General features: G+C 43.0%; 1 protein-coding gene and 1 long non-coding RNA gene across 8 annotated transcripts in view; one reads left to right on the top strand and one right to left on the bottom strand.

Annotated features, from left to right (window-relative positions):
- Window positions 1–657: 657 nt before the first annotated feature.
- LOC310846310 lies at window positions 658–4,112 on the bottom strand. The gene is made up of 2 exons (XR_014565248.1): window positions 4,014–4,112; window positions 658–1,056 (listed from the first exon to the last, which is right to left on the bottom strand). It is a non-coding gene; the product is annotated as an uncharacterized lncRNA (long non-coding RNA).
- Window positions 4,113–4,132: 20 nt separating this feature from the next.
- EPS15 (epidermal growth factor receptor pathway substrate 15) overlaps window positions 4,133–13,593 on the top strand; it is a 52,816-nt gene continuing 43,355 nt past the window's right edge. For 2 of the 7 annotated variants that reach the window (XM_083742348.1, XM_083742342.1), the window contains exon 1: window positions 4,229–4,591. In XM_083742348.1, coding sequence (XP_083598474.1) covers window positions 4,565–4,591 — 27 coding nt within the window. In that variant the 5' untranslated portion in view covers window positions 4,229–4,564. Of the gene's footprint in view, window positions 4,592–13,593 lie in introns of all 7 variants that reach the window. The other 5 variants (XM_083742345.1, XM_083742347.1, XM_083742344.1 and 2 more) reach the window with 4 other exon arrangements.

Genomic DNA, 13,593 nt, shown 5'->3' with positions numbered 1-13,593 from the left:
AAAAAACACCACCACCTCAGAAATCTAGGCCTTCAGGTAGTTGGAAGAGAGAGATTTCTGGAGACCCTTTCTCATATGTAATGTGCATTCCAGTTTGTTTTAAATACACTGGTTTGGTCATCATCCTTTGTGCAGAGTACATCTTAAAATCACCACCAATCTGCTCACAGTTCTCCCCACACCAAACTGGCAATAGCATTCAGTATACTGTACTTATACAATAAATAACCCAAGGTCAAATCAAGCTGTGAACAACCTCATGCCCCTTCTCAAACTATTTTTATATGGTGTATACTCGTGTATGATACGTTTGTATGGTGTTCCTGAACATGCATTTGTATCAACAAGTTGCCAGGCTCACAACATCCATTGCTAGCCAAAAATAAATGCATGTCCCAACATGTCTTTGAAGACACACAAAGAAAGAAAAAGAAAAAGCCCAGAGTTCCTTGGGAAGGATTGAATGTTAAACTACTCTGGAAATTGTAAGAAGAATAGGGTGTCTCTTGATAACTCTCAGCACCTTAACTACCCTACACAGAATTATTTGGAGGAAGCCACCACTATTTAAAATTGTATGATACAGCTCTAGATGGGGCCTCATCCGGTGAAGTTCACTCTGACAAACAGAAATAAAGAAACAAGCAACACAGGTGGTCAGGAAAGTTGAGGCCTGAGCTTTACTACTGTCTACTACATTCCCGTTCCGTCTCAGGTGACAAACTGGGAGGACGTGCCACCCCTGGGCATAGCCATTACATTCAACACTATACTGTTATGCAGGTAGTACACAGTATTGCAAGGGACACTATTCGGGAAGACACTCCTAAAAGGGCAGAATGGACAGCAATGACATTACATGCACAGCCACAACAATTCTTTCTTCTAGTAAATAAAATGGAAAGGTAATAGTTTCTTGTGTTAAAACAGCTATCATGTTTCCACATACAGCTGAACACACAGATTGTCTAGGCTCATGTTTAGCTCCAGAGCTGGGGCTCATTCAGAAATACACAAGCTGGTTTTCTTCAACGTTGGACTCCACTACCAAGATATCTAGGGAAAACAGCAAAAAAAAGCAGGCTTGTCAAAAGAACAATACATGACATTTTGCAGCACACATCTGCCTGTCTCGGGCAGCATGACCATTATGTATAGTTTGAATTCTATCCTATGTTTCCTGAGAAGTAAGGTCATTAACATACACCCAAGGAGACCTTTGTTCTTGCCATGAGTCAAATAATTAGCACGGCCATCACAGGCATTCTCATTCAATTGGACATGCAACCTATCAGATATGACACAAATGAATCACTGAAGACACTTCAGTTTTCAGCATTAAAATTCTGCTACATTCATATTCTTTGTCTGAACATTGTGCATTAGTGAAGTAATACTGTATTTTTAAACTTTTTAATTTATAAAACAATAGAACCAAACATTACAGAAGGAAGTTGTACATAAATGTAATTGAATAGCCTAAGCTTATAAAGATTTGCCCATAGGGTGCTAGCCCTTTAATACCTAAAAGCACACTTAAAAATTAAAACTCATTCCAAGAAACTCCAGGGCAGGTAATTAACACAAAATGGCTTCTTTGACTGGAAAGCAAACACATCTCAGCGAGACCTTGTAGTATCCTGATGGCTTAGGGGTGAAGGTTCTGTGAGGCTTTTCACAATTGGATATAATGATATTTAAATCACACAAGACGTCAGAAATTCATCCTGCTAAAAAGCACTACCGGCTCCTGACCCTACACCGTACAATGGGCATGATGATTCAACCATCAGTTACAATTTTTCATATACATTAGCTATAGTTTAAAGCTAGCACGGTTTAAGATAAGGTTTACATTTTCTTTTGGTGCTTACGGCCATGAGAGATCAATGGCAGCAATCTCCTGAGCATGTGAGCTTGTGTTTTAGGAAGTGTGCAACAGGGCTCCATGACCTTTGGGCTTTTTTTCTGTTTGAAACATGGCAATGTGCTCCTGGATCAACATGCGGGATACTGCCTGCATCTGTTTCCACATGGATCGTATTGCAAGCACTGTCCCCGATTGGTAGGCTGTGGCAGAGTTTCTTGGGATGTTGTGGGCATGTCTGCCATTCCTCACAATGTTCTGTTTTCATTTGTGTATTTTCTCTTTGCCCAGGCTGTGGACAAAAATAAAACCATAAGAAGATCCAGTTAGAGATCCCCTGTGTTGCATGTACCTTGGCCCTCCAGAGGACAGCTGGTTTGCAACCAATACTTTATTGTACATTGCTGCAACAGTGTGTTGACTTTGTATGCATGTTGGAGATATCTTTCTGCCTATGTGTGCACACATGTGTTGCCTAATTTGAACCTAGAGTCCATGCAACTATCTAGGGATCTTTTTCCTTTTCAGTATCAGTTCCTGCTCACCCCCCCCCCCACGCTGTGTCAGTTGTTTTAAAGTTCAATGTGTTACATGGACAACTTTGTAAAATAAAGAAGAAAGCCACTTCTATGATTTATGGTGTGTTTAGTGAGAAAAGGCTGTTTTCAGCAGAATGTATCAAAGCTCCTTGTGCTTGTTGAAGATAAAATAAACAGTACGGCGCTTGTGTACAGGCTGTTGCTGATTCTGAAGCGGTATCATTTCATGCTCTATTTCTGTCAGAGTACATTACTGAGTAGTGTGTGAGCATTGGCTAAACCTCTGGCAGTTATACATTGCTTGAAGGTCATATGATATTTATTCAAGTTTGTAAGTTTTGTAGTGACTTTAAATGGCAACCTTGGGGCTGAATATGTTAACCTCTGCTACTGGGCGACTTCCATTTGTTTCAGAGGAATGGAGGAATCTGTAGATATGTTCCTGGCCTACGTTCAGAAGTATCACAGTCTCTCCAGCATTTCACAGATAAAAATAGGGACACTTTTGTGGACTATTACACATTGCTGAAGGCTCTTCTCTGCCTGCTGGATGCTGTATTAATTTGATCTGCAATTGCCTGGCCTGCACTGGCACTGTCTCTTAATAAACTAGCAGTCAGCTGCTTTTTTATTTTAATTCTATTATTATTATTATTATTATTATTATTATTATTATTATTTATTGTTTTCTAAATTGCTTATTAGTCCTCTTAAGATGGACAACACAGTCTCCCACCAGATATTGTCAGACACCCACCAGCCACTGCCAGTACAGCCAGGGGTCAGGGATATTTATTAGTATTTATTAAATTTATTAAACAAAATGACAAAGCAAAACCCCCTATATTAATTAAAACCGGTGGAGGGGAATAATTAAAAACAACCCATCGGCTTTAAAAGTTCATGGATTGTTAACAGCCGAAGGCCTGGTTGAAAAAATTTTTTTGTCTGGCACTGAAAAATATGGAGTGAAGGCACCAGGTGAGTCTCCCTGAAGAAAGCATTCCACAATGGGGAACCACCTCAGAAAAGGCCTGTTATCAGGTTGCCACCCTCTGGACATCTCATGGAGGGGGCACGCGGAGTAGGACTTCAGATGATGAGCACAGGGTCTGGGTCAGTTCATATGGGGAGAGGCAGTCCTTGATTATGGGAGTTGTAGTCTAATAACCACAGGTTCCCCATCCTTGTTGTATAGATTTAGAATTTTGTCGATCCTATTTGTATTTTGTATCCAACTTAAGTCCAAAGAAGCCATTCAGGCAGCATCTGCACTTTTGAATAAAATAGGAACAAGGGAAACTGCAAAAAGCCCTCCCACGCTGTCAGAAGTAGGTTCCACGAAATTCAATGGGACTTATTTCTAAGTAAATATGCATAGGGTTTTAGGTGTTTGTTCTAGAACTGCTATCTATACTGAGGCAGGAGGAAAAGAGAACCGGATAATGAGCATTCAGAATACTAGAGAAGATTGAGATACAGGCCGTCTAACTGATAAAAGAGCTTCTCTTCGGAAGAGCAGAAACGCAATTCCCTAACAATTCATTTTGAGCTTAAGCGGATCTATCCTTGAGAAAGGAAAATGCTTTGTGGCTTGCAAGGCTTACAATTTGTGCTGTGAGATCCTTCACCAAGGAAATGGCCTGTAAGGCTGCTATCGTAGGGCGTGCTTACTCGGGAGCAAACAGCACCGAACACGGCGAGATATACTATACTTTATAGAGGTTAGCCACCACAGCGCGTCCGCCCAACGAGAAAGCTCTGCCAAGTTCTCCCTCTGCAGGACTCCAGTCCGCATTTTCGTAGCCGCCGAGCTTAACTGAGGTCGAGCCGAACCCTTCCTGGCCGGCTGGCTGGGAATCCGGGCCATGCGAGCGTAATAGTATTCCTCCGAGTGGAGGCCGAATTGAGCGGTTGATCGGTGGTGGCTCCGCTCCAGAGGGGGCCGTGCCGGGAAGGGATCCGGGCGCCGGGCTTTGCTGCGCAGCAGGGCGGGGCCTGGCTGGGGGTGGCTCGGGAAGTTGCCGAAGTTGGGCAGAGAGTGGAGGGACGGAGCCAGCGAGCGCCTGCCTGCCTGCTCGGGCCGGGCCTTCCTGGGTGCTGCTCTTCCCCCTCCCGCCCTCTCTTCCCTGTCCGGCCGGTGCATGATGGAAGCAGCATGGCCGCTCATCTTTCCTTAACGCAGGTAGGGACGGCTCGCTTTTCGCTCGGTGGGGAGGGAGTGGGGTGGTTAGCTTGGGCGGGGGAGGCAGCCGGGGGAAGCCTCGCCTCCACGCTCCCGCCGTCTCCCCTATGAAGAGTTTCCTTTGTGACCTGGCCGCCTCCCGCTCCCATTCCTCCTCGTAGCCCTTTCCCTCCCGCGTCTCCCCTCGGGGCGCTTCCGCCTGCGCCCCCCTTCGCAACACCCACCCTCCATCTCTGCCTCTCTGGGACGCCCCTTGGAACCCAGCGGGGCTTACTTCGGAGGAGGCGCCTTGTTTATGAACAGCCTCCCCTGTTTCCCTGCTCCCCAAGCTCTCTAGTCTTCCTCCCTAGTCTCCTCCCCCTCCTCCCAAGTTCTGCTGTTGCCCCAAAGCTGCCGCCCTTCACTTCGCCGGTGGTTCCCACGGGGGACTCCGCGCCTTGTTTCGCAGAAGCGGACGACGTGGGCTGCGCCTTACGCAAAGCTCGTAACGCAGAGAACGTGTCTAGCGGGCGCCCGGAATTCCGCGGCTCTTGTCAGTCTCCAGCCGGTGTGGCGAAGAGTGACGGGCTTAGGAGCTGGGCTGACAAGGGGTCAAAGCTCCACTCACCCGGGAAACTTTGTGTTTATTCGCTGCCTCTTCGCCTAATCTTCCTCACGGCGTTGTTGTGAGGAGAACATGGGGAGGGAAAGGGCCACGGACACCGCCTTGAACTCCCTAGAGGAAAGGTGGGCCAGAAATGTAGTAATAATAATATTGGTGGGGTGGGTGTGTTATGGCTCCCTGAGTCCTTTTCTTTTTAACCCTCTGTAGGGTTTCCTCATGTTTCACCTACTGTGCTGTTCTTTGTTGTATTCCCCACTCCATGCATTCAGACAGACAGACAGACTCTTCTTCTGTAGGACTGCTTTCCAACCTAATACCTGTTATTTATTCTCCAGAGGTGCTCCCACCCATGACATGGGGTGAAGCGGCTACCTCAGGCGGCAGAAGTGCAAGAGGCGGCACTCCGCCTGCCCCACTGCTTCTGCCATCCAGAGGGAGGTGTTCCAGCGCTCAACATTGCCACTTGTCTTCCCCCACCCGGGTGGAGACGCAGCGCGAGAGGCAATACTTTGAGGAGCGCCCTGGCTCCTGCCAAGTTCAGTCAGAGCCAGGGCATTCCTGCACACTAGTTGTGATCAGCAGTGGTTGAAAATGAGATATGAAAGCTAGGCGCTAAATGGCACCTTAAACCTAGGTTAGTGCAGCTAAAATATTGTGTTCATTTTTCACATGGTCTAGTCCTTTCCCTGCCCACCCTCTAATATTCTTAGGAGGGTCTCTTCTCTAGTCTTCAGAGAGCAGCTGGAAGTAGGGAGGCAGAAAAAGGTCCTTCTTTCCTTCCACTTGGCAGTTTTAATCTGAAATCTTAGGTGCAGCCCAGAGCTCAGAAACTGCTCACACTAATGAAATTCCCTGTTGCAAAATGTGTCTAGAACAATGGGACTCCCAAGGAGAAAGCCGTGGCAACACTTTGAGGAGAACCTTGGCTCCCAGGTTCAGTGAGAGCCAGGGCACAGTGTTGACAAAAGTGTGTGGGGGGGGGGAGGCAGCAATTCCCCTTTCACTGGGCTGCCCTTGTTCTTCTCTCTTTTTCCATTTTGGCTTCTGTGATACGCTTTTTGCAAACACCTTTTCCTTTTTTAATTTTATTTTTTTTAATTGAAAAATTTTCAGTTAAACAAAATAAAATGAACAACCAATAGAAACAAAAGGTGCATTAGAAAATACAAAAATGAGGACCCCCTCCAATTCTATACATACTTATCTAATACAATGGTAAACATGTTATTTTTCCTGTGTCCCAGAACAGACTAGGGTTGCAGTCCTAACCCCACTTACCTGCAAAAAGTTTTTCCAGCACAATGGCAAGAACCCACTTCAACATGGGTTAAAATAGAGTGCTACAAATAAGTCTAATGTACTCTTAATTCAAAGATTATATATGCAGAAATAGTCCTCTGTAATAATAAATTTAAGTTCAGTTAATATAAAATTTATTTTGGGTTGGTCTTGGTTACCTCACTTCATGCTAATTGGTCTTATATGTGTAAACAGGAAGTACAATCATCATGAGTGTAGGTGTTGTGTATTCATGTTCTTGTTCATACCCCCTGTACCTGGTGCAGTTCTTGGAAGTAGAACTCAATGAGTGGTAAACTATAGTGCCCAGAATTCTCTGAGGGAGAGAACGTGCTTTGAATTTGCGTTAAAACTATAGTGTATACACAGCTGCAGTCTTTGGTATGCTGAAAGAGGAATTAAGAGTTGCTGTAGCTGCACTATTTGTGGTAGGGGAACTAATAGTTGCTTAACTTCAACTATGCAGTTAGCATAGCAGTATGTTTGCAAATGAATATAACAATGAAGTCTTTGTATATTTGAAATATTGATGTACTGCTGCTCAATAAAATAACACCAAGGTGGTATATAATACAGCAATTCAGAAATGAAAGCTTGAGGCTATAGTCCTATCTGAACTGAGCCCAGAACACAACTCTGTACATGTCTCATTTGCAGGCCTTCCTTGTACATACTTACTTTGAAGTTGGTGCCACCTGGTTGGTAAGCATGTGTAGTTCAGGTGTCATGGCCAACTCTTGGTTTTGCCATTGAGATCTGCAAATCACACACTTGAAGCCATAGTTTCCAGTTCTGGTTTGGATGTGAATTTATCTGGATCTGTTTCATTCTGAGTTCAGGTGCAGTTTGGGAAATGATCAGTTGAGAGTGGGACAGGGAGAATGTGACTGCTTCTCAGTTTCTTGGTGACTTTTGACATCATTAACCATGGTATCCTCCTGGACTGGCACTGTGGGATGAATATTATGGGCACTGTTTTATAGTGGTTTTGCTCCTACCTGCAAGGTCTTTTCCAGAAAGTATAAATGGAAGATAGTGTTTTGGCCCCATAATGCTTGTGCTATGGTGTACTACAGGGTCCCAGTCTTGTCCCCAGTGCTGTTTAACATCTAATGACCACACCCAGTGCCTTCATATAGGAGTTTGGAAACAAAGTGTCATCAGTATGCTGATGACATGCCGCTGTAATCTCTTTATAACATCAGTATGGGGAGACACTGTGAATGAACTGGACCATTGTCTGAGTGCAACAGTGGACTGAATGAGGGCCAGTAAGATGAACTTGAACCCTGAGAAGATTGAGGCACTGTTGGCTTGTGTTCCCTTGTATTTCCTGGATGGAGTTGCACCTCCTCTGAAAGAACAGATTTGGAGTTTGGGGTTGCTCATAGATCTGTGTTTGTCGCTAGACACGTAGGTGGCCTCATTGGCTCGGAGTGCCTTTTAGCAGCTATGCTTGGTTCACAAACTATGCCCATCATTGGACAGGGATAGTTGGGCCACAGTGATTCCTTTAAATGCACTTTATGTGAGGCTACCCTTTTGCTTGGTCTGGAAACTCCAGCTGGGGCAAAACTGCTGCTAGATGGTTGATGGGGACAGACTATCTCTAGCATATAACTCCAGTGTTCAAAACTTGCGCTGCTACCGATGCACTACTGGGCCAGGTTCAAGGTTCTTGTATTAATGTATAAGCCTTAACAACTTGGGCCCAGGAAACCTCAAGGACTGCCTGATCCCTGAGGTTTGCGGCGGAGTCACTGTTAGTGTTCCATCATGGTTTGTATCTACCAGGAACTGTGCATTCAGTATTGTGGGACCAATTTAATGGAACATCCCAGTTGAGATCAGGCAGGCCTCCTCCTTCTTGAACTTGCAGGGCTTACTGAACACATTATTATTATTCCAGCTAGCCTTGGACATCTTGACTAACTCTGGTTACTGCAAAAGATGGGAGAAGAGGGAGCATCTGAGCCTTAAGCATATTTTAAAGATTTAAACTGGGGTGATCAAGCCACCTGTATTCAAAGCGTACAGTTCCATCAAAATAACTTGATAGTTTTGTCAGAGAAGAACCTGTATGTGGCTAAAATTCTGAATGTAGACGTTGAAATCCCAGTTTAGGATTTTTGCTCAGTTTTGAAGTTCCCCAAAGAGAAGACAGACATAAGAGTGTGGTGCAAAAGAGTGTGGTCCTGAAAACAAGTCCCTTTGAATGTACTGAAAGTGCAATTGCATCACTTACACAACATTTAGATATATAATATGGGTCCACTGCGTTCTAGTGTATTTCTTCCCCAGTGAGAGAATCTTTGTTCTTTCACTACACTCAGTTCGGCATAATTCTTCCTCAGGTTGGGGTGGCAAGGCAAGGAGAGTTAAGTTCTGCAAAAGCAATGTCTTTGATCAACTAACTGGGTGAATTGTATATAGTATTTATTTATGTATTTAATTTTCATGCTGCCCTTCATTCAAGGATCACAGGGTAGTTGACAATATAAAAACACAACAACACATAACATAATAACAAACAAAAGAATAGTAATGATATGGCACTATTTATTCAACTTCCAGTGTCTCCAGTGCTAAGTTCAGGCTGCCTTTCCATTCATTTTGGTATTCTAAGCTGACTGGGTTTTAATTATCTGCTATTCCACTTCTGGTTTTTGGCTTTGTTTTAATTGTTTTGTATTTTGAATGTTAACCACCTTGAGCACTCCTTGTTAAGCAGGAAGCTGGGATGTAAACATATGCAGAAGCATGTGTGGTGTTGCAATCCTATTTTCATTAATTGCCTATATCATCTGAACAGAGAATTTCCATTTAAAATAAAGTTTCAGCCTGTTTGTTTGAAAGGCATAGCCTTAGGCATGTTTCCCTATATTCTTTCATGGTAAGGGACTTTGGTGTGTATTACTAAAAAGTAGACCCACTTAATCATTGATCGACATGCTAGTTTTTGAGTCTGTAGAATATATTGTCACAATGTTGTCGACCTTTACTTTGATAGAAAGTTAGAAATTTTTTATTCCTTAAGGATTCGAACATCTATTTTTATGAATTGGCCAATGAAACTTGGCTTAGTTGTTGTCCTAATGGGGCTTGGCCTTGTTGGTAGTTAAAAGTTTTGAACTTTTCCTTTTGTATTCAAAGGTATAATATGCAATTTTTATTCTCAGTATAGATTTATGCTTCATGGGACTTTTGTGCACACAGAGCTTTCCCACCATTTTCTTTTTTTACTGTGGATGTAAGATTGTATGCAAGTGTATAAACACACTGACATAAATTGGGAAAGCTGTTTGTCTGGAGTTTTGCTCTTCTTAAGTAATGTATATACACTGGAGCTGCTGTACTAGGGCAGTTGTACCATGGGACTTGGTTTTCCTGGCTGTTAACAATACATCTGCAGTAAAAATGTGAATGCAGATGCTTTCTTACATTTTTTTTAAAAAAATATTTTTTATCTTGCCTTTCTACACCCACGTGTTTGTTTTTCAATGAAATATATTGGCGCTTGCCATTTTAACCGTGTCTCTGTGTGTGCAGGTCACATCTGCTTGCTACTAAAATGAGCTAAACTGAATGAGTATTAGTTAAAGCAAAATGGCCCTTTATAATATATAAACAGTTTAGCTTTGGGGGTAAGTTGGACCGCATCCTAATTTAGCTAGCAAGTTGGATGTCTCCTACAGTTTGAACACTATGACATCTGGTATAGTCAGCTGATCTTGACATAAATCTCAATGAAAGTTAAATACTTCTCTGCAATAAAATAACAGGATGTAGTTTTAATTTTGCATGTAGAGTGGCTGGCATGCTTGCACTATAATTGAAAACAGAAGTTATGTTGTAAATATACTGTTATGAAGCATGCAAGAAACTCTGAAAAATGACAGTCTTTCTAAAATGTTACTTAGGAGCATATCATTTAATTTCCATTTTATATATAGTGCACTGACTACCGTATATGCACCTTTTCCCCTCCATTTTTGTTCAGCTGTGGGAATACTATATATTGTGCCTGATCAATTGGTGGTGGCTGTTCGTATGCAGAAATTATACAAAATGTACTGCTTTTAGCATATAGAGAACCTCAGTTTTCTCTGTAAAACTGAGTTCTTAAGGTTGTGGTGTTGGATTGAAGCAATGCTTGTGAAAACAAAGGGTAAGTGGAAAGGCTAAGAAGCCATTTTTGGAAGTAAGAAGTGGGATGTCAGTGCCCTCTGTCCTTCATGACAACACAATCAGGCATCGATCCTGTACCTGCATACTTGAGTGAGAGTAAACTTCATTGGACCCAACGTGGCTTAACTTCTTCTGAGTTGACATAGGGTTGCTCTAGCTAGTACTGTACAATAAATTGCAAAACAAGTAAATAGATGCATGCTGATATCTGCATAGCTGATAAAAGGGTGTGAAATTCAGATTCTCTTAGTGCATAAATTTAAGTGCAGGGCACATGGAGATTCTTCTATACATGATTTCTGTATGAAGTAAATAGGGAGCAGCAGCATATGGAAAAGTTTTGCAATCCAAGATCCCTAAACACTTTCTCACAAAGTTTAGAAACATGTTAACAAAATCAGGACTGAGAGAACTAGATTTTCACATTTAAAAACAAAGTTCACTCGGTACACTGTGTAGTGGAGAGAGATACTCTGTTTTGCTAGATCAAGGGTTTTTTATGGTGCTAAGCTAAAATCCTTCCTTGTTCACTCTCCTTCACTTCCTTTTTGGAGTGAATCACCATTAAAATTATTGGTTTCTTGTAAGGTTGAATTGCAAATATAGTAGTGCTTTTCTTTTAAAGAGAAGAAAACAGCAAGTTTGAACCAGTAGATTATCTTCAGTAAGGAATTTAAGTTCACATTTCTTCTGGCATACTTTTTTTATATAAAAAAATAATAATCTACAATTGGCAGAGATGCTGATCTGGTTGGAGTAGAATTAAAACCAAAACCTCATTTTATACAAGTAACTAGAAAGCTAATAAGGTTTGGTCCTGCTTAGTGATTTATAGACCATCTTAAATCGCTGAATCATTAACTTATTTTTTTGCCAGTCTTTATATCTTTCATTTGCCATGAAAGTGCCTGCTTAAAAACACTTTATGTTTTTGGAATTCTTGTCACATAGAAAGAGAACCCTGGGCAAACATCCATAAAGGAAATACCTGCAAATGTTGCCTTAGTGAAAGCAACAGTGTAGTGTATGGAAGAGAAGAGTTGTTGGGCCAAGTAGGGCTCACTTGAAATGAAATGGCAGGTGAATACATTGTATTTTCAGCTGTTGTTTAAGAACCTGAATTAATATTTGTTGTTTTTGTTTTGCTGTGCCATAAGTATTAGCTCTTCAAGCAAGTGGGTGAAAACTTGTATACTGTGTCAGAAAACTCTCTTACTTGCTCTTTGACTTTGTGCCGCTGAAACCGTAGATTTGCCATGGTCTTCAAGACTTGAAAATGCTGTCAAATGTGGGCACTGATGGTCATGGCAAACTTGGAAATGAAGGGAAGTCCTGAAAGCCCCCCCCCCAAATTAGGATTGCTATAAAATGGACGCAGGTGGCGCTGTGGGTTAAAGCCTCAGCGCCTAGGACTTGTCGATCAAAAGGTCGGCGGTTCGAATCCCTGCGGCGGGGTGCGCTCCCGTCGTTCGGTCCCAGCGCCTGCCAACCTAGCAGTTCGAAAGCACCTCCGGGTGCAAGTAGATAAATAGGGACCGCTTACCAGGGGGAAGGTAAACGGCGTTTCCGTGTGCGGCTCTGGCTCTGGCTCTGGCTCTGGCCAGAGCAGTGATGTCACGCTGGCCACGTGACCCGGAAGTGTCTGCAGACAGCGCTGGCCCCCGGCCTCTTGAGTGAGATGGGCGCACCAACCTCAGAGTCTGGCAAGACTGGCCCGTACGGGCAGGGGTACCTTTACCTTTACCTATAAAATGGACTCCTTTGAAAGGGAGTTAAAGACTAGAATACTATCTGTAAGATAGCCATTAAACACTGTTGATCATTCACTAATATTTCCCTGGTTTTGCTTCTTCTTAGTTTAGAATCAGTGCTAGAAACGCATATATATACCTTACCTCTCTCGCCCTGACCTAGCCACTGTGATCCATGCGATGGTCACCTTCAGACTTGATTATTGTAACTCACTCTATGTGGGGCTGCCCTTGAAACTACTCAGAAACTCCAGTGGGTTCTCGCCATGGGATCACATTCACCCAGTGCTATACCAGCTGCACTGGCTCCCAGTGGAGTACAGGATCAGGTTTAAGGTGCTGGTTTTAACCTTTAAAGCCCTATACGGCCTAGGACCCTCGTACCTATGGGACCGCCTCTCCTGCTTTGTCCCACAGAGGACCTTATGGTCTTCAAACAAAAACATCTTGGAGATTCCGGACCACAGGGAGGTTAGGCTGGCCTCAACCAGAGCCAGGGCTTTTTCGGCTGTGGCCCCGATCTGGTGGAATGCCCTGTCACAAGAGACTAGGGTCCTGTGGTACTTGACATCTTTCTGCAGGGCCTGCAAGACAGAGCTGTTCCACCAGGCCTTTGGCCAAGGCACAGTCTGACCCCCTCCTTTGGTAATCCTCACAGAACTCTAGCCCAATGGTTGCCATTAATTTGATTTTGAATTGATTTTAAAATGAATTGATTTTAGAATGCTGTGTTACTTTTATTGTTGTTAGCCGCTCCTAGCCCGGCTTCGGCTAGGGAGGGCGGGATATAAATAATTTATTATTATTATTATTATTTTTAGCCAGTCGCCAAATGGCACCTTGTAGGTTACAGTCACCACAATGAGATGTCTAGGCACTATTCCCCGCAATGCAGTTTTGTTGTTGTTGCTGTTGTTGTTTTCATTTGCTTTATATTTTAAAGGGGGAAAAATCAAAATTGCTTACAACACATTAAAACATCAAATAAAACAATCCAGAATCAAATAAATAATAATCAAATAAATTCAAGCTTCATTCAAGGAAACTATTTCACATCCTTCTCCAAGTGACATTTTGCTTTCCCCATATTTATTTACCTACTTAATTTAGTATAGCTGCCCCATAGCAGAAGTACTCTAGGAAGTAGACTAGGACCTGGG

Source organism: Podarcis gaigeae, assembly GCF_964106915.1.
Source record: "Podarcis gaigeae genome assembly, chromosome: 6".
Lineage (NCBI taxonomy): Eukaryota > Metazoa > Chordata > Lepidosauria > Squamata > Lacertidae > Podarcis > Podarcis gaigeae.
This window is presented reverse-complemented; position numbering and strand designations above follow the sequence as displayed.